The sequence below is a fragment of the Heloderma suspectum genome, chromosome Z, assembly GCF_057233095.1.
Source record: "Heloderma suspectum isolate Gila_16-S chromosome Z, 16-S_ref, whole genome shotgun sequence".
Lineage (NCBI taxonomy): Eukaryota > Metazoa > Chordata > Lepidosauria > Squamata > Helodermatidae > Heloderma > Heloderma suspectum.
The window spans coordinates 10,695,994-10,718,860 of record NC_139476.1 but is presented as its reverse complement, the minus strand read 5'-3'; the positions used below and the strand labels follow the sequence as shown (position 1 = coordinate 10,718,860).

Genomic DNA, 22,867 nt, shown 5'->3' with positions numbered 1-22,867 from the left:
TAACAAGGAAGGGGAGGGGGGAAGGAAGTAAACAAACTTTCAAATTAATAGATGGTTTAAAGTAAGTCTCTAAAAAAAATAAAATGGAAGGAAGGGAGTTCAAGTTTACACAATCCACACATGTAGGTGATTTCTTAAAACATGTCTTCAGCTGTCCACTCCAGGACTTGGAGGGAGCTGTACCAGATGGGCTTCAGTTACTGGCAAATGTTTGTGGGGCTGCTGCTGCTGGGTCACTGGATGAAAAGCAGAATCTTGCTGCTCTCTCTTTTTTGTTTTTTTCTTCAGCCTCCACAGGACCTCACGGTTCTGTCCCTGCCTCTGCCTCTTCCCAGTTTCTTCCCCAGAACCTTCTTTTAAAAACCTCTGTCTCTTTTTCTCTCCTCCTCTGAATTTCTCCTTCCAGTGCCCTCAGAATATCACTACAGTGGCTCAATGGGGTCCAAAAGCGCTGAGATGCTGGCTTTCAGCACTGCACACGGTTACAGGTGGAAAGGGTGGTGGAAACCATGGACCCTGAGTTCATACAGTAGTGGGATGGGTGAGGGAGAAAAGTGCTTACCCCAAGCAGAGAACAGAAACACAGAGGCTGGGATTGCAGAACTCAGCCGAGTGGTTGGGATGGTCTTTCAGATTTCATTCCACCCCGCAATGAAGTCACTTCTAGAAAGACCATTTTTAGATTTTTGCAGATACACACTGGTTTTGCAGGGTCTTTTTCTGAACTGAGCTGAGGAGGTGACCTGTGGAGTGTTTTCCGTCACCTATGTGTCTGCTTGTTTACTGGGAGAACACCTGTTCTGCCCCTTCTTGGGTAGGATCTTATTTCAATTAAATAAGTATGTATAGTCTTTTCTTTTAAGGCTACTTATCATGGCCAAACAGTTCACCTTACTACATATTCATGCAGAATAGAGTATCCAGCAGTGACAAGAAACCTGTCACACCTTTTCTGTCAGATTCATTGCTCACTGATAGTTCTAACTGTTGTCCCTGTTATTTGATTTTGGCCAAATAAAGTCTCTGAAGGAACTGTACTCCAAAACAGAATTGTGGTTAATTTCTACAACACCCTAGAGCATCCTTCCTCAACCTGGTGCCCTCCAGATATGTTGGACTACAATTCCAGCAATGCTGGCTGGGGATGATGGGAATTGCAGTTCAACACATCTGGAGACCACCAGATTGGGGGGAGGCTGCTGTGGATTTTGTCAGGTGTAAAGAGGCTAGGCAGAGCTAAGCAATAATTTGATTTCAGGCAGACAATTTGATAATGATTAAGAAGTTTGCCCCCCAAGCACTCTTCATCTAAAACTGGGGCAAGCAGAAGGTAGAGCTGGGTCTACTGGTAAATCTCTGGGTGATCTATCAGTAGGCAAGGATTTTTGATTCTCAATTGCTTAACAATAGCAGCAACAAAATGGCTCCCTCCCACCCTAAATTATACTGCTGAAAGCACTCTGCTACTGAATTATATGAATTGCTGAGAAGGCGGAGAGGTGAAAAGAGGGCTGTTGGAAGGATTTGCGTAATAAATTATTCATTTGTGTGACATAAATAATTAAAATAGATAATAAATAATAATAAATGTATTGAACTATGTGGACCGTTGATCTATGATCCAGCAGGGTTCTATTGATGTTATTAAATGAAGCTGGCAATACTATTTCTCTCTCTCTCTCTCTCTCTCTCTGTGTGCGTGTATGAGAGAGAGGGAGAAAAGGAGAGTCAACAGATCAATTTGCATTTCTCTGGGAATGGTTTATGGGCTGAAGATGGCTTTGGTCTAGAAGGGTTGAACCAGGAGGACTTCTTAACCCTCCACTTCTCAGCACTTTGATTAGAATCCCCACCCACTTCCTAATGTCACTCTGATTGGAGGACGACACTCAAGTACTACCAGCACATCCTGGCCTTGGTTTTCGCCATCAGTGAGCTCAACAAGGATCCAAATCTCCTACCCAACACCACGCTTGGCTTCCGCATCTATGACCACAGGAATATTATAAGAAGGAACTACGTAAACAACTTCTCTCCTTTCCACACGATGGCGAATGTTTCCCAATTATAAATGTGACACGCAGGATAAACTGCTGTCTGTTATTGGGGGTCTTGACTCTGACTCCTCAAGGCAGATGGCATCCATCTTCGGCATCTTCAAGATCCCACAGGTACAGGGCATTCATGTGGGGAGAGATGTGGGGGTTCTGCAGAACTCAAGAACATGGACACGGAGAGGCCAGTCTCTGAAAACAATACAATGGACGTGTAGTGCCACTGTTTTGCCACAATTCTGGATAGCAAAAGTAAATGGCCTTCCACCTTTGTCAGTAACATTGGTGATAGTCAGGAATGAGGAATCTTGGGAGGCTGTTGCGTGACGCATTTGGTCTTTTATATAAAGGTTTTTGATTGGGGGACACAACAAAATGCCCTGTGAGACCCTAAACATTCACCAACTAACAAGATGCCAAAAGATTCCTCGCTGTTCTTGTTGCAACTGACTAACACAACTACTCATCTGGAGATTAGGTGAAGCCCCCTTCCCCCCAGCGTGCGCACGCACACACACACACACACACACACACACACACTATAAAAACTGTATAAAACTGTCAGTGCTCAGTTTATTCAAATGTATTTGTTTTGGCCAAATGTGTTGGGGTTACTTTTGTGGTAGCCCTGAGTTTTGGGGTGATAGCCTGGAAGTCATTATAGAGTTTCAGCTTACATTAAGAAATCCATTAAAAAAATTAGCATCTTCTTTTAGGATAACGCTTCATGCATCTGATGACACAGACTTCTGCATGAAATGGAACTGGTTTGACCCATGTACCTTATGAGGTACTTCAGTGGTATTTCAGAAGGCGCCCTACAGTCAAAAGGTCCCCAAGTAACACTTCTTGAATATACTCACAAAGGCCACTTCATTGCAATGCTGAGAAATTATGTCAGAGTTTCCTCCGTGGCAGCCCTGGAAAACCACACTGTGAGAACCACACTTCAGTTTACATTTAGAAATCCATTTTTAAAAGAACATCTTCCTTTAATATAACACTTTAGGCCTCTGAAGTGGGCTGTAGTCCAAACCTACACCATAATAAAATGTGTTAGTCTTTAAAGTGCCACAAAGATCTCTGAGGGTCCGCCCCTGCTCCTCCTGGACACAGTAGACTAACATGGGATAACAACTCATTCATCTGATGAAGTGGTCTGTAGGAGTCCTCAAAAGATTTATGCCATCAAAGATGTGTTAATCTTTAAAGCGCCGCAAAATTCCACCTTGGTTTTGCTACAGCAGGCTAACACGACTAACCCTCTGGAAATTCCTTCCTTTAGCTCGGCTATGGCTTGTTTGACCCTATGCAAAGAGAGAAGACCCTGTTTTCTTCTTTCTACCGGATTAATCCCGATGAAATTCCTCAGTATGTTGGCTTAATTCAGCTGCTCCTGCATTTCCAGTGGAACTGGATTGGGCTTCTGGCTCCAAATGATGATGAAGGTGAAAATTTCATCCAGACGCTGACACTGATGCTCCAGCAGAAGGATATCTGTGTGGCCTTCACGGAAATGCTGGAGTCAGCAAATGCACGCACTATGTTGGCAAAAATACTCATTTATATTTCTGGACCTTGGCATGAGTCCCTAGTTATGATTCTCTTTGGGAACTCAAGAACTGTATTACGATTGAGAAGCATGTTGCGCCGTCATCACCCAAAGACCAACACCTCATTACAGAAGGTTTGGATCCTGACATCCCATTGTGAGGTTGCTGCAATGGGGTCCCACTTTGGCCACCAGTGCCAGGAACCTTTCCACGGCGCTTTGCATTTCAGACTCCACAGAAAGGACGTACCAGAATTCAAGCATTTTCTTTCGGCTTTAGATCCATTCCAACCACGAGGAGACATTTTTCTGCAGAGCTGGTGGGCCGATGCGTTTGACTGTCAGTTTCTAAAATCAGGTCGAGCTTCTCAAAACAAAAAGGTAAACTGTACAGGGGAAGAGAAGCTGGAGGATCTGCCGGCATCCACGTCCGAAATGAGCATGACCAGTCACAGCTACAACATCTACAACGCTGTCTATTCCGTGGCACATGCGTTACATGCCATGTACATGTTGGGGCTGAAATATACAGTCAAGGGGAATGGCAAGAGATTTATTAACATCCAGCCATGGCAGGTAACATCCTCTTTCCAATTTGGCTCTCTTAAAGGGATTGCCTTGTTGGGTTGATCTGAGCCTAGAAGCAAAGGGTGACTCTGGGATAAGGTCTGTTAGTCCATTCTAAAGATCCTAAGACAGATCCCCATGGATATGTCTGTCTCTTTGCTGGTATGAGCCAACACCCTCCAGCTGCCATCCAAATATGTGAGGGTGTGCTGCAGAAAATAGAAAAGGTGGTAAAGGTGTCCCCAACCAGTCGAGTCCGACTCTAGGGTGTGGTGCTCATCTCCATTTCTAAGCCAAAGAGCCAGCGCTGTCCGAAGACGCTTCCGTGGTCATGTGGCCGGCATGACTGAACACCTTTCCCACCGAAGCGGTACCTATTTATCTACTTGCAATTTCATGCTTTCGAACTGCTAGGTTGGCAGGATCTGGGACTGAAGACGGGAGCTCACTCCGTCACGCGGCACTCGGGTCTCGAACTGCTGTCCTGCCGACCTTCCGGTCTGCAATTCAGCATCTTAACCACTAAGCCACCACAGCCTTAGTGGTTAATATATATAATATATGCAGAAAATAGAAACCAGCTAACAAAAGTCAGAATCACTGGACTTGCTTCTGTTAACAGTTTTTGCCCAATGAAGAAGGATCTTAGGCTTTAAAGTAAACAATGGAGAACAGAAGAATACAATCTCCTTACTTCATGGAAGCATTTTAGAAGGCCCCAGACCCCATTCACAGTCACAACCAGCCACCCTGTTTCTAAGCATCTCTTGCATTTCAGGTTCTTGCCTCTTTGGCGAATGTCCGGTTTAACAACAGCGCTGGGGATGAAGTCTCTTTCACTGAAAATAGCAAGAGATATGATATCCTCAACTGGAACTTTTTTCCAAATGGGTCTTTTGATCCACGGAAAGTAGGAGGAGTGGATCCAGGGGCTCTCCCAGGCCAAGATTTCACCATTAACTCCAGTGTGATTGTGTGGGCTACAGAGGTGCGGCTGAAGTGAATGGTCTGGGGTCAGGGGAGGACTAAAGAATCTTGCAGTTCTGCCCCTTGAAAACAGAAGATGATAGAACCAAAGGCCTGTTGAGTCCAGGAGGGGATGCTGCCCTGTGGTAAAGCACTTGCTGTGCATGGAAAAGGTCCCAGGTTCAGTCCCTGGAATCTCCCAGTAGGGCTGGGAATTGATCTGGCGTTCGTATCCTTTGTTCCTATTTAATCAGCCCTTTATTCAAACCCAAGGCCTGGCTGCTGTTATTCATTTCATTTCATTTCTATACCACCCAATAGCTGAAGCTCTTGATAACAGAACTGGATGAGGGCTAATACACGGAAAGTCAATCCAGAGAAAATGGAAGTACTACTGGTAGGTGGTTCATCTATCCAGGTGAGTGGTGTTCAATTTGTTCTGGAAGGGGTTGCACTCTTGCTAACGTTTCAAGTTCATAGCTTGGGAGTGCTTGTAGATCCAACTTTGTCATGAGAGGCGCAAGTGTCTTCTGTGGCATGGAATGCCATTTACCCTACCTGGATAAAAGCAGCTTGGCTTCAGTGATCCATGCCCTGGTAACCTCTTGGTTAGATTACTGCATGCATCCTACGTGGTGCTGCTGTCCCTGCAGATGGTGCAGAAATGTCAGTCATTACAAAATAGCGATGGGGCAGGCAGGCACCCAATTCCTTGGAAATCTCATGGAACCCCACCTGCCTGCACACCTGAGCCATGCTCACCGAGACCTTGTCCCCTGCGCGCGCTCACCTGGATGTTGTCGTCAAGCTTTGCAACTGCATCTTTTGGAAAAAAATGGTGATCACAAAAATGCACATATTTGCTGGTACATAATATGGGGCTGTGAATAGGCCATATAGGCAAGGTTAGCGGCGTTTGCTTGCCTGTAATCTTGCGTATATGGGTATATTTGCATACACGCAAATGTGTGCACTTTTGCCCAGCCCTACCTGGAAATGCTAAGGATTTAAGCTGGGACCCAGCACTCTACCACTCAGGTCCAGGATAATCAGCTGAGGCCCTGCTCTGAGTATACCCATGTACTGAGATTCAGTGATAAACAAATTTATATGAGCCTCTATTACTATATCTGCAGATACCCAGAATAACTTTGGCCTTCCAAATTTGCTGATTCTGTTCACCAAGCAACAAGAACCTCCATTGGCCAACTCCAACTCCTGCTTAGTGCAATTTCTGTGACCTCAGCTTTTTCTCTCTTCCCTTTTAGAAGACACCCTCAGCAAGGTGTGTGGAGAGATGGTCTCCAGGGTACCAGAGAAAAGTTCCAGAGGGGAAGCCGATTTGCTGCTACGAATGCCTTCATTGTCCAGAAGGGACCTTTTCTAATGAGACAGGTAGCTGAAACGTTGAAAGCCATATTAAAGTGTAGAAAGTACCAGGAAAAGAGTGGGGTAAGATCATGGATGAGGGACAGAGCCTGTCATTTTTCATCTGGATAAAATTCAGTTTTGGTTTGCAAACCTCTGCAGTTTTACTTCTTTCCAAAGCATTCACAATTTTTTGAGGAAATATTCAATGATGTTGATGATGATATCAGTAAATCATTGACTCTTATGTGCAAGAACTCCCCAGTCCAGTAGTATCTAGACTGGTTTTCTTTCATATGCACTTCTCTCAGATTTTGTTGGTGTTTTTTCCCCCCAATATACACATTCAATTATATTCGTTACTCAGCAAAAACACCCAGCATAACACCACATATAGACATCTAAGAATGATTTGAGTATCAAATAGATTAATAAATATCTCATAACATCACATACAAATCTCTAAGAATGAATTAAACATCAAATACATTAATAGATTAAATAATACATGAGATCAAGTTTTACATGTCTTCCAGTGCTTGAGACTTAAGTTGGTCATGACTAAGAAGTCCCACTCTGATTTCAATGGATCTATTCTAAGATCTATGACAAAATCTGGATTGAACCCCATGATCCCAGCTTCAGTCTGGGGCTTTTGGCATCAGGCTTTTGGCATCAGGCAGGCTTGAAGCATTTGTGGAGGTTTTAATTAAAGGCTGAGAACAGTGATCAAGGTAAAAATTGGTGCATAATACCCCAATCCCAAACAGACAGCCTTTTTTTCCTATAGTGCCTTCTGTAAGCTGTTCCTCAACTTCTGCACCAACACCTTTCCTAGGGCTGGGTGGATGTGTTCATAATCTGAAGAAAATGACAGATATTTATTTATTTGTACGTTCAGAGAGCACTGCAGATCTTGGTTTATTTTCTCGTTACAGAATTCGGTCTTTTCTCCCCTTGCAGCACACTTAACCGCCCACCCCCCTGAGGCACCTGACAGTTGTGGCCAGTTATTTAACCCATCCAAGTCTATGTTTGAAGTTGTTTTAGCTGTTATTATTATTATTATTATTATTATTATTATTATTTAGCTATTTTAGTTGGACTAGCTATGCACTGCCACACACAACATGGTTTATGTACATGGGGCTGTTACGTTTGTTTGTTTTTAAAGTCATCTGTACCTTTTCAGACTCTGAAAATTTCCAAACCTGAAAGAAAGAGCAATCAAAGGATAGTTGTACTCTTGGGTGTACAAGAAGCTATAGATTGGCTAATTCCATCTTTCTTTTTGGGCTGAACTGGCCATCATCAAAAGAACATCTGTGTTATGTCAGAGATAATTCACTAGGTAGTTGGCAGTCCTTGCAACTATTAGGGTATGGTATGATATCTCAATCCACTCCCAAACAGATTGCCTTTTCTTACTATCATGTCTTCTATAAGCTGTTCCACAGCTTTTGTACCAGTACATATCCTGGGGTGATAGCTAATATTCTACAGAAAATGGGCTTCATTTGTTTGCTCATTTGTTATGGGCTGAACTGGCCACCTCAAAATGAACACTGGTGTCATGTTTGAGACACTTCAATAGCTGCTATTCTTTCAAGATGGAGTTCGCTGTGCCCCGTGCCCAGAAGATCAACACCCAAACAAGAACCAAGACCACTGTACCCCCAAGAAGATCCACTTCCTTTCATATCAGGAGCCTCTGGGGTTTGTTTTAGCTTCTCTGGCACTTTTCCTCTCTCTGATGACATCTCTAGTGCTGGCAACCTTCATTAAACACCGTGACACACCAATAGTCAAAGCCAACAACCGAGACCTCACCTATGTCCTCCTCACCTCCCTCCTGCTCTGCTTCCTCTGCTCCTTCCTGTTTATGGGTCAACCCATGAAATTCAGCTGTCTTCTCCGACAAGGGGCTTTTGGCATCACCTTCTCTGTTGCTGTTTCTTCTGTTTTGGCCAAAACTGTCATGGTGGTTCTGGCCTTCATGGCCACCAAGCCAGGAAACATGGCAAGAAAACTCTTGGGGAGGCAACTGACAAACTCCATTGTCCTGGCCTGTCCCCTCATCCAAGCTGTGATCTGTACTGTCTGGCTGGTGACGTTTTCCCCATTCCCAAACTTGGACTTTTATTCCCTGGGTGGAGAGATCATAGTAGAATGTAATGAAGGCTCAGTCACCATGTTTTACATTGTCCTGGGTTACATGGGTTTCCTTTCCATTATTAGTTTTGTGGTGGCTTTCCTAGCAAGGAAATTACCAGACAGCTTTAACGAAGCCAAGTTCATCACCTTCAGCATGCTGGTGTTTTGCAGAGTTTGGGTCTCCTTTGTGCCTACCTACCTGAGCACCAAGGGGAAGTCCATGGTGGCGGTGGAGATCTTCTCCATCTTGGCCTCTGGGGCTGGTCTCCTGGGTTGCATCTTTCTCCCCAAATGCTACATTATTGTACTGAGACCCACCCTCAATTGCAAAGACCATCTCATATGGAAAAAACATCTGTGAATCTTAGGTTTGGTAAAAATTTTCTACTAATTCATTTGCCTGCCAATCAATCACAATTTTCCAGCACATTTGTTTATACAGGAATGTATGTGATCCTGTCCTTTCCCTTTTAAAATAAAACTGGCTATATCCTGTATCCTGTGTATTTCTTTTTTGCCTGATGTATTTACTTAAGACTAAGCAGTTCTAAAAACCAAGATCGGGACATCCTGTGAACTTCTCTGATGTGCATATGAAAAGTAATTAGGAAGTAATCATTAGTCACAACTTTTGAATGCATAAATTAGTATAGATATTTGATAATTTGTGTAATTTGACAACATTTATTGTAAGCCTGTGAACAGTTCCCATCTCCATTTTTTTCTTATGTTAAGCACTGAGATTATCAACAGAAGTTGGTAGATTTAGAGAGGGAGAAGTGATTAATTAAATAATTAATTTCAACATGTTATTAATATCATTCCACAGTTTTTAAAGGAATTGAAACCAACCATCTCTGATTATGAGCCAATTTCAGCTGAATGGAAGGATGCAGAGTTGCAAAATGGAGAAGGGACATGGAGATTAGCTATGCGATGAAAATATTCAGAATAAAATTTCCAGCCTTTTAGAAGTAATGCAGCATGTGTTAATCATATTACTACATTACTGGATGCTTTTAAAGCTCTTATAATGGTATCATTTATCAATATAAAAGATTCAAAAAATTAGGAAAACAAATAGAGATGGCAATTACTGAATCAGCACATTATGAATTTAGATGCCCAGCACAAAATAGATCAGGATCCCTCCACCATTTTGGCCCTGTGGGCACATTTGAAATTCTGAGGAAGTGCTGTGGGCATTCTAACATGTCCGCCCTGGGAGTGTGAACAATAAGAATGTTTACTACTGCAACTAATGACCTATTTCACAGAAGGCAAACAGGTGAGGCTAAAATAGAAGTAACTTGCCCCAAACCCCGAGTATGTATGTATGTATGTATTTAATTTATTAATCACCCATCTGGCTGGTCACCCAGCCACTCTGGGCAATGTACAAGCACATAATAAAACCATTTAAAACAATAAAATTCTACAATAAAAACATTTTCTAAAATACCCTAACCCACCCCAAATGCCTGCCTGAACAACCACATTTTTAATGCATGGCGGAGTATAAGGAAGAGGTAGGGTCTGAGCCCTAAAACACAAAACCACTGCTTTGAACCCATATTTTGCTGCTCCAATGGAACACCCAAATTACCTCTACATAAATTCCTCTAAAACAGATACATCACCCACACTCCCTGTCTCTCCCAGAATCACCAGTGAAACAGGCTGTGGCTCCTTCATTTTTTCTCCTTCTTAAGCCCCCCCCCCATCCCTAGGTCCCCCATTTTTCCCTCCCCCAAGCCTAGGTAACTTTTTTCCACCCTTCCCCCCCTTTCCTCCTCCTCTCACAGGTTTTAGCTTCTTCTTTTCCCCTCTTCCCTATGCACTTGCATGCATTTTTATTCATCCCCAGAGATCCTGGCCCCTCCATATTCACCCCCCCCCATATGCACACACACTTCTCCACCTTGTGAGAAGAGCAGCAGGAGGGGCAAGGGAGGGAGAGTGGGGAAGAAAATAAGCTGTTTGATCATGTGACAGGCACAGTGGGCTTTTTTTTCAAATTAAGCTACTGTGAGTAGCTTATAAGCCACCGTGGCTTAAAGTGACATGTGAACCCACCCTGAGACTGGCATCTTTCAGAGCCAGCGCCAAAAAACGAGAACAGGTGGGTCAGGGTGCAATGTGGACTAAGTCCCAGCCTCCATGCTGTGAGAGGAGAAACATTTCTGAGGGGAGACTCTTGAGGGAGGATTATGCAAGGCCCTTTAAGCCTGATAATGTACTTAAGCGTGAGGGCTTAGTGCTAACATTTAGAAGGCATTGTGAAGCTCTGACAACTTTTCCTCCCTTAGTGGTTTTCCCACAGAAGCAGCAGTGGGAAAACATGGGAGAGGTACTAGATGAAGGTGATGACATCTGGACCACCTGTAAAATGCCATGAATTAGGTAGAGAAGCACCCCTCTTTTTTCCTGATGGGATTTTACAAAGGGGGGTTGACTCAGGTCAAGTTCATGTTCCCCCCTAAAGGGCAGGAATTACATTTTTAAAGAAACAGATGGGGTGAGGGCATTGTGGTGCAATTACATATGGTAATAGCATTATCCCACTGATTTGTCAGCTGATTCTCCCCAGTAATGCATAGTAATATCACATAATAATAACATTCCTTCTCCACACACACACACACACACACACACACCAGTACCAATGATGTGGAGCAGCGTTCCCCAGCCTGGCACCCTCCAGATGTGTTGGACTACAACTCCCATCAACCTCACCTCCCCACCTGGCACCTTCCAGAGGTGTTGGACTGCAACTTCCATCCTTCCCTGCCAGCATGGCCAGCATTCTCTATCTGTATAACTTATGCATATAACTTATCTGTATAACTTAACTTATGACTTAAGACTTAGCCATTCTTCTATGAGTGATCTGTAAAGGAAGCAAAACAAAACATAATGGGCCAACTTGGAACCTGCCTTCTGCCATGTCAGACCACTGGTCCATCTAGCTGACTATTCTCTACGCTGACTGGCAGTGACTCTCCAGGGTTTCAGGCAGAGTTCTTTCCAAACCCTACCTGGAAATGCTAGGGGTTGAATTTGAGGCCTTCTGAATACAAAGCAGGTACTCTAACTGTGGGGACAGCCCTTTGCTTGTCAATGGGTTCATTGTACAGTGTTTGGTTGTTGTTTAAATGCTTAATCTATAAAAAATAAAAGAGGATGTGTGCCCATCCATCCATCACCACTATAACTCCAAGACCAGGAAACCTAGACACTTGGCATGCATACTAAGGCATACTAGGGGTGTGCACCTCAGGAATATTTTGGTTTAGAACGGTCGGAGCCATGTTGTCCTGGCAGTGACTTGCGGAGCGCTGCAGGTTGCTTATCTCAAACAGCTATGAAAAGGTTGAGAAACTTTTTTATCTTCACCTGGAATTAAAAGGGGAAGCTTACAGTACCATCTGGATGAAATCTTGGAAGAACAGCTGTTTCTGCAGAGAAACAGAGGGGCTGGAATCTAAGGTTAGATGCTGGAGTATCATCTACTGAACGCTGTTTGAAACTCCTAAGCAATTAGGAGACATAAGGACAGACGGCTCCAAATAAAATTTCTGAATTTAAACCACCAGCAATATCTGAGGACTTGCAATTAAGTCTGCTTAAGTGTTTGTTTTTCTGTTTCTGCAATCATACTTGCTTGTTGTGCTTTTGAAAGTGGAGGATGGCAGTACCAAAGGAAAAAAAGAAAGGTTTGGGAAAGCCACCTAACCGCCCCCCCCCCCCATTGCTCCCTCAGCAAAGGTTTCTAGAAATGCCGGAGATGAAGAGGAGTTGCCTGCTTGGATAAAAACTATGTCTTCTCAGCTACCAGAGCAGTCAAAGAAACTTGAAACAATTCAGGACTCAATCATTGCCCTTCAAGGGGCTGTGGACTTAATTATTATCTTTTTTCAAAAGATGGAATCGAAGGTTAATGCCATCAAAGATCAGGTTACTGCTCATGAAACTGCCATGGAAGCTTCTCATAATATTTTGTCTGTTCGAATTTCTCAACTGGAGGCCTTCACACATACAGCGAATCTTCGTATCCTTGGTATTAAAGACATGGCTACTGATATATGTTTGGCTGAATTTATCAATAAACTTTTGCATGAGCTATTGGTTTTACCATCTGATTTTCTGCTTGATATTGAGCATGGATATCGTGTTCCTGGTTCAATACGTGGCACTAAAGGGATTTCTGGGACTGTTATTGTTCAATTTTCACAAGTCTACAAAAAATTATCTTATGCGTCTGGCAAGAGAACAAGGTGAGCTTCAGTGAGGACCAGCAGATGACAAGATTATGCTCTTTCCTGATTATACTAAAGAAATCACTGACAGAAGAAGGCAATTTACCAAGGCAAGAAGTTTGGCAAAGCAAATTAACCTGCAATATCATATTAAATATCCAGCTACATTTTGCATTCTTTTGGAAGGCCAGATGAAAAGGTTTTTAAATCCTGATGCTGCAGAGACATTCCTCACTGGTATTAAAATTAAATTCAGGGAACCAACTCTCTTAGCCTCCTGAGTTGGAACTGAGCCATCTTTACAGTTCTTTTGAAGCGCTGCTTGGGTGTTATAGTTGATAAGATGTCTAGGCAGTATGCCAGAGTAAATGTTTGCATATTTCTATTTTCTTTCTCCTTTTTTAAGTTGTATTGTAATAAAATGCCTGTTTGTGTGTATATGTGTGTGTACACATATAAATATATTGTTAGATATGATATTACTTAAAATATACAAATGGTTTGCTTGTGTATTTTATTTTTTTATCTTTTTATTGTTGTTGTTAACATCATTATGGGATTATTCCTTGCTGGCTAAACCTTTAATGTTTATTAATATGTGATAATTGAATGGTAACATATGGCCAATGGAAATGGATTGTTTGCTCCCATTCCTTTGCTATAAGACTGAGGTTATGACACTGAAAGATAAGGTTCATCATTTGTGGTGCAGCGGATTGAAGATCTAATAATACCTGCAATGTTTGGAAGAATGCTGTATAGGTATAATCTGCAATTGGATTTATATTTGGATATTTGGTTTGCTTTTAGATATAATCCTTTCCCCCCCCTCCTTCTTTTGCTATCCTCCCCCTTTTTCCCCTCAGAATACTGTATTGTTGGAAACTGAAGATTCTGATTATGTTGTTGGTATTGTTTATTTCATTTATAAAAATAAAATAAAAATAGATGTTTAAAAAAAGGAATATTTTGTTTTTAAAACACTGTGAAGGTTTGAGGCCTACAGAGGCAATGGGGAAAAGGTCAGGCTTAGAGGCCTGTAATTTTCTGTTGGGAGGGGGTAATCCTGAAAGGAGTAGTTTTATTATCCTGCTTAGGTTTCAGTTTCATTTCCTCAGTTAAGTTTCATTTCTTCAGGTTGGAAGCAGTACTTTCGGTATTGAGGGAGGAGGGTATATAAAGAAAGCGAGAGAGACAGTGAGAGCAGAGACAGCCAGAGCCTGAAGTTAGAGCAGAGTCTGAAGAGTGAGCAGGAAGAAGCAACCTAGAAAAGTCTAAGGTAGGTAAAGGAACTTGAGAAGCTAGGGTAAAGGAACTTGAGTTCTGCAACTTTTTTTTTCTTTCATATCACTCCGCTCTATTGTGTAAATACTTTTAATTGTGATCTACTAGCTTTACATTTACCAGCAAACCGTTGTGGTTAAACCCTGTGCCTAGAGTGTCAGTCTCCCCATGACTGCAACCTAAAAAAAACCCATGTTACTGGGAAGGGGAAGTTTAAAAGAAGGAAGGTGGGACTCTTAAGGAGGCAAGAGATCCTCAAGGAATTGCTCAGCGGGTCCAGGTCATAAGTGGAACCCTGTTGTAATAAGTTTGGGCCCCTATCTTAAGAAGGTAACATAGTGGTTTTATTAAATAGAGTTACAACAATGAATAGTTCTTTGCTCGAGCATCCTCAGCCAGTCCTGGCTCCACCCCCTCACCCCACTCTCCAAGGATCATCTCCAAATTCCCATCCCAATGTTTCTTGTAAGGAAATGTCTCTAAATTACTACAATCACTACACCCGACATCAAGATAAAGCAGCTTCAGTACTGGTCAGTTCGGAGGGAAACCCATCTCATCTAGGGAAGAACCAGAAATGGTTAGAAGAGGCCCAATTCCAAAGCATCAGGTGTCAACCAAATCCAATAAACATCCTACTTTATATTCTTGAATGTATTTCTGAATGTTGCAGGCCCAAACTACATTTGATGTGGCATATATCCTTTCCTAGGTGTTTAATTATGTTAAAATGGAAGACAGGAGCTGCCAACAGTCTTACAATCTATATTGTCAACCAGCATAATTGACCAAATATCTAGGCCACTGCATTCCTCTGAAATTTGTGGCTATTTTTATCTCTTTCATAACCTTCAATGCAAACATTAAAACACTTAACAAGATGTCCCTCTCTGGACTTTTGGAACAGCTTAGCCTAAGGTAAATGTATCAGGCAAAAAATACATGTATAGTAATAAGAGACTTCACTGGCTAGTTTTATTTTAAAATTGGATCACATAACTCCCATATAGATAAATATGAGGGAAATTGAGATTGAATAGAAACTGAATTAGCAGGGAATTCTCCAAAGCATTGGATTCCTGGATTCTTTTTCTTTATGAGGTGATCTCTGCAGCTGAGAATGGATCTCAACACAATAATGTAGCCTTTGGGGAGAAAGATGCCAAGATGAAGAAGTGCATGGATGCCCCTGATTTCATCTGATCTTGGAAGCTAAGCAGGGTCAGCCCTGGTTAGTACTTGGATGGGAGACCGACTGGGAATCAGGCTTCCTGCATTGAGCAGGGGGTTGGACTCGATGGTCTTGTAGGCCCCTTCCAACCCTATGATTCTATGTCTATGTCTAAGACCTCCATGGCCACCCTGGACTTCGCCTTGGTGCTCAGGTAGGTGGGCACAAAGGAGACCCAAATGCTGCCAAACACCAGCATGCTGAAGGTGATAAACTGGGCTTCATTAAAGCTGTCAGGCAATTTCCTTGCTAGGAAAGTCACCATGAAGGTGACAAGGGCCAGAAAACCCATGTAGCCCAGACAGTGTGAAGCACAGTGACGGAGCCTTCATTACATTCCACTGCAATCTCTCTGGCCAGGGAATGGAAATCCATGTTTGAGAATGGGGGAGAGGTCACCAGCAAGACAGGACAGATCACAACTTGGATGAGGGGGCAGGTCAGGAGAATGGAGTTTGTCATTTGTCTCCCCAAGAGTTTTCTTGCCATGTTTCCTGGCTTGATGGCCATGAAGGCCAGAACCACTGTGAAGTTTTCACCAACATGGAAGAAATGGCAACAGAGAAGATGCTGCTGAAAGCATTTAGTGGCAGAAGACAAGTGAACTTCATGAGTTGGCCGATGAACAAGAAAGAGCAAAGGAAGCAGAGCACGAGGGAGACGAGAAGGATCTGGGGAAAGTCTTGGTTGTTAGCTTTGACAATTGGAAGTTGCAATATTTAATGATGGTTGCCAGCAGAAAAGAAGCTAAAACAAATCCTGGTGTTCCTTGATACAAAAGGAAGATAATATTGGAGATACACTGGTGTTGGTTCCTGTTTGAGTGTTGATCTTCTGGACATAGTGCACAGCTAACTGCATCTGGACTGAGCAATAACTACTGAAGTCTATTAAAAATTACACATATCTCTCTTTTTGTGGAGACCAGTTCAGCCCACAAAGAAGGAGCTGGAAATATCCATTCTGTAGCTTATTGTACACCTAAGCATACAACAGCCCTTTGATTGCTCTCTGTTTAAACTTCAGCAAATTATTTCATAAGACCAGAGTCTGAAAAGGTACAAAGCTCTTTCTTCTTCTTCTTCTTCTTCTTCTTCTTCTTCTTTGATGACCCCCTGTACCAGACACATGTTCAGTATTCTGCTAGGAAGAAAAACCCAAACCTGTCAGCTGCAGTGCCTTCTGCATGAGCAAATAAATAAATCAATTAAAAAAAATGACTATTGTTTTCTTCAGGTTATGTCCCTCAGGAAGTGCGTGTCTGCGGCAGCTGGAAAACAAGTTGCGGAAGACACTATAGGAAAATGAGCAATTTGTTTGGCATTGAGACATTCTGCTCCGATGGTTACAAGAATGACCAACCACTTGCCCCATGGAGCATCCCGCCCAAACAAGCTTCAGGTCTGATGTCAAATCAATCGAGGTTGGAATCATGATTTTTAAAAAATTATGGATGAAGAGCTGAGCCAATGTGAATATCGAAGAAAACACAACAAATTCTGTACTTGTCAGTAGAAGCGATTTAGTGCGACCTGAGCTATGGCCAAAGAGAAAAGGATAATATACATGTAGAGCATTAACTCTCAAATGTTGGTGAGCTGCTTTGAAAGGTGACAATGTTAGGTCTTAGCCTGTTCACTTCCATATTTTACAACTTTCAGGGTGGCAGTTTTGGGGTTTGGGGAGATGGCAGGAGAGCTTATTTTACAAATGTTGGAATGGCTAAGGAAATAATCAAAACTATTTCTGATCCTTGGTTCATTTCCAAGCCAATCCCACAAGGGAAGTGGGGGGATCTCCCTTCAGTATATGTAATGGTGTCTAGTTCACATGAGAAGCACAACACACAGTTTTGCCAGCTGGCGGCAGCCTTCAGTGGTCTCACAGGACTGCTGTGTTTATCCTTGCAAACTAAAAATGCTACTGATTCCAGCTTTCTTTCCTGGTTTACCAAGCCAGAAATAGAAACAATGCCACTCTGTGGATTTAGCAAGAAATGCATCTAATTTTTCCTTGAAATTTTTAGAGGAGTTGGAAAAAATAAAAAGCGTTGCCTGCATCGATTATTTTACCAGTCTAGCCAGTAAATATTACAACTGACACATTTCATATGCCCCACATATATAGACATGGATACACACACGGCAAAATTGCATACAAAAATATACCTATTAGGAAAAATGTGCAAGAAAATGCATACAATTTTTCATGTGGACTTTTATTTTTTTAAAATCACAAACTGATGCAGAAATGGGATGGACGAACTCAAGTCTGAAGAAACAAGAAACTGAAATTGAGAGGTTCATCCTCTCTGGAAGTAGCCAAACAATTTTAATAACCAGTATTGGAAAATGAGCAAGCCAAGTATATGATTTTATGCTGTTTGTACTCCTAGAAAAGAAAGGCTGTCCAGCTCCCAAACCCAGAACAAAAGGGGGGTTGCAAATTTTGTTTGTTTTGCACTCGCTCACTCTCTCCTCGCTGTTCTAGTCAACGTTGCTGGCCTGCGTTTCCTCATAAGAGCCCAGCCCCACCCCCCAGCCCCACTTATTTATAAAAGGTGCCCTTTTGCTGTGGGAATGCAACCAGTCACACCTGAGGAAGATTAAGGAAGCCAGTCTCCCCTCTCCGGGCTAATCAAATCTCCCACATACCATGCAGTGGTGTTCCCGCAAATGGTGACGACATCCTTTTATGCTTCACTTGTACGACTTTTGCCAGCAAGATGTCTCTGAAGGATGGATTAATTTACTTCATCAGGTGTTTGTGGGGGGGGGGGCAGTGCATTCCACCCCCCTCCACACATGCCCTCCCCACCCTGATGGGCTTGGGTTTCAGAATTTTGTAAAAAAAAAACTTTTTGTATTAGGAATAACTTTCAGAACATTTCTTGAGGCCTATGAAGCATCCCACCCACCCTGCCCACACACACACACACACACCCATACATATGAGGGGCCCTTTCAGAATTCTGGCTCTGGTTCAAATCCCAGCTCTACCAGCAGGTGGAGAAAGTCACTGTATCTTCCAACCCATTCTTATTTCATGCAATTCCCCCAACCTGGGGCCCTCCAGATGTTTTAGACTGCAGCTCCAATCAGCTCCAATTGGATATGATGCATGGGGCTGGTGGGAATTGTAGTCCAAGACATCTGAAGAGCACCAGGTTACGGAAGACTGATTTAATAGATACTTGGCCTTATGCCACAGCCTAACTAGCATTATGGGCTCTGAGCCATAAGGCTTTGGCAATCCTTCCGCATTCCACTTGAGTTAACATCACATGACTGAGACCTGCAACAAAGTGTTGCAGTGTATCTTCCCCTCCTAGCAGGAGTACTCCTGCTCAGGGTTCCTGCCATGCCCCCACCCCCACTATAAGTTGTTAGTGGCCCAAGCAGGGCCTTCCATTCCACCTCCACTCCAGTGACTATAATTTATTTAAATTGCACAGAAGGGAAAGCCAGACAATCGATTTCTCATGCAAATCACCTCCAGTTAATTTGCACCCACCCTAAATCATTCCAAAACAGTAGTTCCTTTTCAATTACAAATAATTTGCAATCACTTGCTGTCCTTTCTTCCACTTTTCCCCACCCTTCCACTTTTCTCTCCTTCCCACCTGGAAGAAATTTGTCTCCACCTTATCCAATTAAGCTTAGAAGAAAAACTTCCACTAACACCAGTGGAAGTTTAGTTCTACACTTCATTGCCATGTAGGTGGGATTTAGAGGGGGGGTTGTTGCAGCATGTAGGGAGGAGAGGCTTAGCTTAACCTTCTCCAGGTGCAAGCCCCCTTGAAAATCGCCCTGGTGTGGCAATTAAGCTAAAAAATAATAATGCATCAATGGACACTCAAGGTTTGCGGGGATATATCCGAGGCCCTGGAAAATAGATTTGGGGATGAGGCCCTATGAGCCCTGGTGGAGACTGTACTTTTACCTGTCCTGGCTGTAAGCCATTTAGGGCTTTGACGGTAAGAACCAGGGGCCAACAACCAACTAGAAGTCAGTGAACTTGTTACAAAAGGGGAGTTGCATTCAGGAGCAGTGCTGGATGCAGGAGTACCCCAAACCTGTGAACCTGAGTTTTCAAGAGGTTATTCCCCATCCCAAAATACAATAATGAACTAAATAACTGACAATATGCTGGACTTTTGTGGTACCTAAGCTTGGCAGTTCTTGAAATAAATTCATTAAAAACTTCAGCACCTGGGCATTGGGCATCCCACAATGCAGTTTAGAGATGAGTAGGTTGGTTCAGAAGTGGAGCCTAATGCAAAAATAGCCTAATAAAGGCAAAAAGTAGATGAGGATCTCAAAAGTAGGGGTGAACAACACATGGCCTGGAATTCTAAGAAAAAATGTTGGTTTTTGCCTCCCCCAAAATTGTGTCTGTGCAACAATATGAAAGAGCTGCTGGATTCAGACCAAGTGGGTTATGCTTCCTAGGAGAAACCAGGAAGTAGTTAAGGACATTGCTTCTGGCTTGAGGAGAGAGTGACCACAGCCTGAGAGAGCTCTGTATAGGACTCTTTGTTGACATAAAACTTGTAAGTTTGTTTGGAAGCAGAGTCTGTTTGAATCTGTAGGGTGCAGTCCACCAACCTTGAAATATGGAGGCAGTGGTGGCTGAATCCTAGACAGAAGATGAAGAACAAGCCTTGAGAAGAGGGAGAGAAAGAGAAACAAAGATATGGTGAAAATGAGGGGCGTGAAGCCATCAAGCACATTCAACCTGCTCCTCCCCTCCTGAGCCACCATTTTAAATCTAGAAACATCGGAACCTGAGTCAGTCCATTGTCCATCTGCCCCAGTATTGTCAACACTGACTGGCAGCCGCTCTCTGGGGTTTCAGGCAGGGTTTTTTCCAGCCCAACCTGGAGATGCTGGGGATAGAACCTGGGACTTTCTGTGTGCCAAGCAGGGGCTATATGATTCCATGGTCCTTGGTCTTCTTGTAAAAACAAGTTGATCCCACAAAACTGCCTAAGCCTGACTTAAGATTTACAGCTTTTCTTTTCTTTTTTAAGTCATCCTTCTTGGTTTTGTATAAAGTGACCTCAAAGCAAAACATTCCTTTTAAATGTCCAGGCTGGGGGGGGGGGGTTGGTTGGAGGGAGAGTCAACAACCCTGATTGTACCCCAATATTTTCTCTCTTGAAAAGTGTAATTTGTTTCCCCTGCTACTCACCCTTCCCTCATTCTGCTCTTTGTAGAAGTGGACAGTTCCTCCCTCCCTGGAAGAGGGAGAGGTGAAAGAAAGGAGGCAATGAGCTGCTTGGGGGGCAGGGGCTGAGAAAAGCAGTTGGACAAAGGCTATGTAGTGACCCATGAAAGCCAATGCAGCAAGGCCCAAGAAACCAAGATTGTGTTTTCTTTCCCCCATTCCTTTTCTTTTATTTTCTTTTGCAGAGGGCAAACGCCGTGGAGCCTGCTGGCTGCAATGTCGGCAGGGTGGTGAGTCCGCTCCGGGTTTCAGTCAGAAATCTGAAGGAGCTATCCAAGGTGGTTCCTCACCTTGGATAGCTCCTTTAGAGTTCTGCCTGATTCTGGGTGAAATTCGGAGCGGATTCACTACCCCAGTGACACAGGAGCCACCAGCCTCCTCTAAGCAAAGAGAAGCAAAACCCCAAGGCTTGGTTTCGCCTCACCACCATTCCCCGCCTGAAAAAATTAAGCTTACACTTCAGCCTGCCCATCCATACCCTACACACACACACACACACACACACACCTCCAGCCCTAGCTGTCTGACAGCTCTGGTGTTTGGATTAATACCAAAGGGCTCTGGGTGAGAGTTGGTGGGGGGAGTAAACTGAGGAAAAAGTTTGCCTTTTGTTCCCAGATCCTTTTGTTACAAGGGAAGGAGATGACAGTTCCGGGTGAGTATCCAAATGCTAATGGGGAAAGACTTTCCAGCCACCCCGTCCTCCTAAGACTAGGACACTTCAAAATTATTCACTGTTCAGAGGAGGAAATGGGATTTTTTATTTTAGTTGGTGGTTGGGAATAGCTTTGAATGCAGCTGTTCTCCCTTTCCTCTATTGTAATGTGACCCTTTAACCATTTAAACACACACACACACAGAGAGAGAGAGAGAGAGAGAGAAGAAAGACAAAGAATTGTGTGGAAAAAGAGGCACCCCTTTTAGAATCAGCCTTAAAAAACGCTGTCAACAGTGATGCTGCCTTGGTGTATTAAGGAGGGATGTATTTGTGAGCAGGGAGTGCGAGCAAGCTTTCAGGTTACACAGATTCGTCTTCAGGTGCGGGAGAAAAATATGTAATTGATTATTTCATTCATTAATATGTTTCGTGGTAAATCTCAATGGAGGGGCCATGCTTTGAGATGGCATTCTGTGTCTCTTTAAAAATGTGTTGTCGTTGTTGTTTTAAAACCTATGTGTTGAATCCAGGATCTGCCCTAAATAAACAAAAGGGCTCCACTCCACAGCTCACCCCATTCAATGGGGTCCCTTGAACTTCTGTGCAGCATGTTCGGGGAGGTGAAGAGACTGCCATGGGATGGAGGAGGAAAGGAAGTTTGCTTTTGTAAGTCCAATTGCACGCACCTAAATCTGGATACACACACACACACACACACACACCCAAACTGGAGGAGGACTAATGTTGTCCCTATCTTCAAAAAGGGTAAAAAGGAGGAACCTGGGAACTACAGACCAGTCAGTCTGACATCAATCCCTGGGAAAATTCTGGAGCACATGATAAAGCAATCCATCTGGAAGCACCTTGAAAACAATGCAGTGATTACTCGAAGCCAACATGGATTTGTCAAGAACAAGTCCTGCCAGATGAATCTGATCTCATTTTTTGATCAAGTAAGCCAGATTCCAGCTGAACATCAGGAAAAACATCCTGACTGTTAGAGCAATACCACTATGGAACCCATTGCCTGAGGAGGTGGTCGGCTCTCTCCACCGGAGGCATTCAAGATGAGGCTGGACAGCCATCTGTCAGGGATGCTCTGACTTGGATCCCTGCATTGAGCAGGGGGTTGGACTCGATGGTCTTGCAGGCCCCTTCCAACCCTACTCTACTATGATTCTATGAAACACAAATCAGTCTCTCACAGAGATATCCAAAGACTAAGCCAAACTAAGAATACAACATCCATTCACTATATCGAAGTCCAGACGTGTTACACATTTTAACATTTAAGAATTATTTAATGGACACATGGACCACCTAATTCTGAATTTTGGTGGCGTCTGTGGTGAAGTGGTAAATTTTGACGCATGGGAGCAAAGCACACACAGCAACTGCAACAGCACATAGCACAATATCCAGTTTATTCAGATCAGCATGACTGTAATCCTGTAACATTACAGGATTACAGACAGGACTGTAATCCTGCCTGTAAACTCCGTTGAACTCAGCGGGGCTGGCTTCCGACAGCATAGATTTAGACCC

At 43.2% G+C, this 22,867-nt stretch overlaps 2 protein-coding genes across 2 annotated transcripts in view; both read left to right on the top strand.

Annotated features, from left to right (window-relative positions):
• The first annotated feature begins 2,830 nt into the window (after window positions 1–2,830).
• LOC146333666 (vomeronasal type-2 receptor 26-like) lies at window positions 2,831–9,022 on the top strand. Its single transcript, XM_084825667.1, has 5 exons — window positions 2,831–2,989; window positions 3,340–4,182; window positions 4,952–5,161; window positions 6,408–6,534; window positions 8,118–9,022. Exons 1-5 carry the CDS (start codon window positions 2,831–2,833, stop codon window positions 9,020–9,022), a joined length of 2,244 nt encoding a protein of 747 aa, XP_084681793.1.
• A 6,535-nt stretch (window positions 9,023–15,557) lies between these two features.
• Window positions 15,558–22,867, top strand: part of LOC146333665 (vomeronasal type-2 receptor 26-like) — a 32,727-nt gene continuing 25,417 nt past the window's right edge. The window contains exons 1-3 of the mRNA XM_084825666.1: window positions 15,558–15,589; window positions 15,796–15,874; window positions 20,850–20,894. Of these exons, the coding sequence (XP_084681792.1) occupies window positions 15,558–15,589; window positions 15,796–15,874; window positions 20,850–20,894 (156 nt within the window). The remainder of the gene's footprint in view (window positions 15,590–15,795; window positions 15,875–20,849; window positions 20,895–22,867) is intronic.